The 5,000-nt window shown below is 39.2% G+C and overlaps 1 protein-coding gene across 3 annotated transcripts in view; it reads left to right on the forward strand.

Annotated features, from left to right (window-relative positions):
• The window catches only part of LOC136877049 (uncharacterized), a 253,668-nt gene that overhangs the window by 229,327 nt on the left and 19,341 nt on the right, over positions 1 to 5,000 (forward strand). For all 3 annotated transcript variants that reach the window (XM_067150866.2, XM_068228531.1, XM_068228530.1), the window contains exons 6-7: positions 1,678 to 1,865; positions 4,652 to 4,762. In XM_067150866.2, the coding sequence (XP_067006967.1) occupies positions 1,678 to 1,865; positions 4,652 to 4,762 (299 nt within the window). The remainder of the gene's footprint in view (positions 1 to 1,677; positions 1,866 to 4,651; positions 4,763 to 5,000) is intronic.

A 5,000-nucleotide genomic window follows, 5' to 3' on the forward strand; every position in this document is an offset into this window, starting at 1 on the left:
GTCAATCATTCCATGTCACACTCATATCAAAGTTGTCTATGCATTTAATTATGTTCGACAACCATGGCTGCAATTGAAATGTGTTGTGCCTTTCACTGCAAAACATAAATACATCGTTCAGTAAGCACAAATAAAAACATTCTATCTAGATTCCTTATACCAGAGTATGTAATACGGGAAATACCAGCAGTTTCTAACTCGGAGTTTATAATTGCTGTTGTTCGCGATTTCGTTTCGTTATGACACAACTGATAGCGTACACAAAACGGGGTAGGGGAGTGGACATGAAAAGAAGGTTCTGGACCTGTAACTATATTTTGATATCCCGAGGTACAACATCTCATTAGATTCATTGAGATCCTCTACCCGGGCACGTAATTTCTTTAAATAAAAGGATATTTAACGTTGTTTCAAGGTGGGTGATTTATTTTAATAAATTTAATATGTATGCCCACTCTAAATGACACTACCGACAGCTTCAAGGTGTTTCAGACGTAAATAATAATTTTAGCCTAGGTCGGACGCGGTACCTTATACCACGTTTGTCCACGCCCGATGGTGCTTAACTCGGGGTTGTACCCACGAATTGACAACTCACAGGAATTAGCAGGAATGAAAATATAACATTTGCATAAAATATGAGTAAATACGTTTAGGTTATTTATTATCATTATGTGTGAAACGGAACGTGATTTAAAGGATTTCAATAATTATAGTACGTAAAGAAGCAAAATATAGCGCCGGTCTCGTTCCACAGCCAAGCAGCCGGCAAGCGCGAGGAAAAGGGAGGGAAACGTGCCGGGGAGAATCACTTGGAGGGTAAAGGGCGGTGCATAGGGTGTGTCCCCAGACGGAAGTGTGTGTTCCGGCTTAACGCTGATCGCGCGGAACTTGAAATGTCGCAACGTTTAGCCCCCTTAGTTAACGCGCTAATGAATGTTGGCGCCTAAAATTGATGCTGGCATTGTTTTTACATGTACCTCAATGTGTTTTCTAAGTTTCATCGCGATCGGCGACTTCACCATTGTGGATGTTCCCTTGTAAGTATCAAGGAGATCCTTTCATGTATCGGGTTTTCTCATTAGAGATTTGGAGACCAGTCTCAGATGCAGTTTCATAAAGATTTTCCACGGACTGAGTTGCTTATTGCCTATTGTTGGATAGAACTACCAGATCATCTGCGAAGGCCAAACATTCTTCTTATAATAATAATAATAATAATAATAATAATAATAATAATAACAACGATTTCCTCGTTTATGACCTTAATCGTTGTTGAACTGTTTTGAAATTATTTTAGTGATGAAATTGTGCTTCTTCTTTCCTTAACTATCCAATGTGGACACTCATTGTCAGTGATTAGTTGTTTTATGTTGTTATGTTGTTTTATATATTCCACTTTTCATAATATTATTCAGTTCATAAAATAATAATAATAATAATAATAAAGAAGTGTCGTTTTATGGAATCTGATGATGTTCCTTCAAGAAAGAAAATAGTCATTCTCTTTTATATTGCATGTTTTAAGATATATCCTGTTATTAATTAAATGTTTCATTTTTCCAAGTATTTTTCCAGATTTATTGATATTGCATTACTTTCGACAAACTGAGAATAAAATTAATTTACCTAACTTTTTGACGTTAATGATGGTAACCATCCTTAATACTGTTTCAGCATTAACTTACCATCTCAAGGCTCTCGAGATGATCCCAACAGTGACAACATGCTGGATCAGTCCCACTCTCAAGCCATACCTTACGATGCTAGTCAACTACAACTCGAGTCTGTAAATGACGTCAGAGTTTCACGACTTCTACATGATAGACAGACTGTAGAAGCCCGTTCTGCAGACTCCCTTCAAGGTAAGATTAAACCTCTAAATCTTCGCGTGGCATACGAGCAAACATGTTCCATGACTACTGCATGACAGTTTTTTTATGAAATCATCATGTTGAGAATAGGTTTCTTTATAAAAATGAAACTACAGAAACAGCTAAATGAAAAGTTTTATTTAATCATTTCATTATCTGACTTTACTCATAAATTTGTGGCTATGCGGAGGTAATCTGAAATTTGGCGTTATGAAATTAGCGGTATAAAATGGGGGACGTCATGTTGCCTAGCAACCGTGCAGGCTGTGACGTGAATTATTAATGGATGGCCGTGACTGATGAGACGTATTATCAAAGAGGGGCGTTAAGGAACACCTGTTCGGTGTGATCTTGCAGGCTGTGATGTGAAGTATTGATGGATGCCTCAGCTCTGTCAAAGAGGCCTCATCTCATCATTCGTGGTAGTTTCGTATTCTCTCGGTCATTTTTCCATTTGGATGCTCTAAATCCTACACTCTGTAACTTTTCCATACAGAGATATCTCTAATACGATTCATTAGATGCAAATAAATTAATCGCTATCAATTTGAGTACCGAACTCGATAGCTGCAGTCGCTTACGTGCGGCCAGTATCCAGTATTCGGGAGATAGTAGGTTCGAACCCCACTGTCGGCAGCTCTGAAAATGGTTTTCCGTGGTTTCCCATCTTCACACTAGGCAAATGCTGGAGCTGTACCGTAATTAAGACCACGGCCGCTTCCTTCCCACTCCTAAACCTTTCCTGTCCCATCGTCGCCGTAAAACCTATCTGTGTCGGTGCGACGTAAAGCAACTAGCAAAAAAATAATTTGAGCTACGGTGATGACCTAGATGTTAGGCACCTTTAAACAACAAGCATCAGCTTCGTCGTCGTCATCATCAATAATTTACTTTGTACAAAATTATAACTGCTATGAGACTCGAACTCACGCCGTTGACGTTCGCAGGCAAGTGCGGTGACCACTCGGCGACCGCTCCGGTTGACTGCGGTGTAACTCTCCAAATCTACGCGTTGCACTGGAATCCGGGATTCATCAATTTTTCGGAAATTATTAGGTTTCGGTCCTGACATGTTTAAGTAAAATTTGTTCACTTTTTTAATGTTCTAGGACCTCCACTTGGTCCGAAGTGGATCGTGCGTCATGACATTTGACCTCATTTTTTTCGAAAACGGAAGCGTATTGAGTTAATTCCTTATCAATCAATCAATCAATCAATCAATCATGATCTGCACTTAGGGCAGTCGCCCAGGTGGCAGATTCCCTACCTGTTGATTTTAAAGAAATTGGAAATTTATTGAACATCTCCCTTGGTAAGTTATTCCAATCCCAGCTCCCCTTCCTATAAACGAAAATGTCCCCAATTCGTCCTCTTGAATTCCAACTTTCATGGATACACGAGTTACTGTTCACTGTCCCCCACCGGGTACATTGAAATTCGTTGAAATCGATTGGACGCAGGTTCTGGGCTCTGTTTGTCAGGGACGATCGGTGCCTTACCGATTCAGCTATTTAAGCAGAGTTGCGGTCCCAGGAAATGAAGTACTAAAGCATGCCCCTTCCACCTCTATATTTAATTTCCGTGCCATATTTTTGATTCATGGCTTATAGCGCTCATGTAGGTTCAACCACAACAGATCACTTCGCACAACCTATTAACTTGATCGTATTTTTGGTACATGTGTTACAACAGCATGTTTATGGAATGGTCCGTGCTCTTAGGTACGAGTATTGCGAATAGTTATTTTTCCCGTATAGACCAGAATCTTTACCTTGCAGATATGAAGATTGCAAGCAAAGCAATATCGACCGTATACAGTATACACTAACAGCTATGTAGGTTGCATATCTCAAGAACGATAAGGGGCTGATGGAGCACTCGGTATAAGTAGGCTTCTTTTTCGCACTGTTGAAGATATATTTGTATTTGTGGTAACTATGACCATGCAAGCACTATACGGCAGCTGATAACGCTTTTGAATTAGATCCTCTGCAATTCGAAGCGTTTGAAAACGAATGCTTCCCTCATAAATCGTAATTTGTCGATGAATTTCAATTTTTTAAAACGTACAATTCTGCAATTTATAAGCAAAGTATAAAACATCCCAATGTACTGTATATTGTGTTGAAATTTGGATTAGATCAGACGACGGATTTTTGAGTAATAATGCCTTAAAATTGATGCATGGTTGAAAGATACTTTTTGAGTTCCACCTGCGGTAAAAATATTAATATAATTACACATTCAAAAGCTAACGTAAAATGAAACTAAAAATGAAGCGAGGAAAATGATGACGTCATTGAATTTTCTGTAGGCCTATTGGTTATTTAATGAACAACCTCTAAACTCAAGTACAAATAATAATTTAGTCGACAGTAAATTATGTTTTAAAATGATGATTCCCATCACACTTTACCCAGAATGTTGATCTAGAGGGAGCGAACAGGAGCCCAGGCAGATTAGCGGGGATATCCCGAGATTAAGCTAATGAGGCCCACCCCGTGCTGCAGTGACCGCAAAACTCCTGTGGCTGCTGGGGAATTTCTGTGAGTGGACACAAGTTTATCTCAGTGACCGCAAATGTCAGGTGACCACAAATATCCGACAACCCTTGGATGTTCCACATACGTTTCAAAACCAAAATACAATATGCCATGTCTCACTGAAATGGATACTTAGTTGGTTCTGAAAGGTGACTTCTAAAAGGTTTTAACAAAGTATGGATGAAAGCATTTTGGTTTAAGCTCTTGTTGATACGAATGTATGTTTCTTTCCAGACCAATCTGTGGCTCAGCTGGTTTTAATGGTTATACTGCTTGTTGCCGGAGTATCTGGGTTGGCCATTGCTGCTTGGTGGTCTATCCCAAGCCTAAAGAAACACGTCGCAGGTGAGTATTAAAATCGTCTCTTATTTGTTTCGACGATGGTAACTTGGGGGAATTTATCGCAATTTATCTCATAACAGCATCGATAAAAATCTGCAATAAAATAATACTTGCTAATGGACAATCTTGTACGCTGGAATATGATGGAAATGTTATGGTTGAGTGATGCGGGAATCCATCCGAATAGGAAGTTAATCTAACGGAGAAAGGGTTTACATTTCACAAAGTAATCATCATCAGA

The sequence above is a fragment of the Anabrus simplex genome, chromosome 7, assembly GCF_040414725.1.
Source record: "Anabrus simplex isolate iqAnaSimp1 chromosome 7, ASM4041472v1, whole genome shotgun sequence".
In the NCBI taxonomy this organism is placed as follows: Eukaryota; Metazoa; Arthropoda; class Insecta; order Orthoptera; family Tettigoniidae; genus Anabrus; species Anabrus simplex.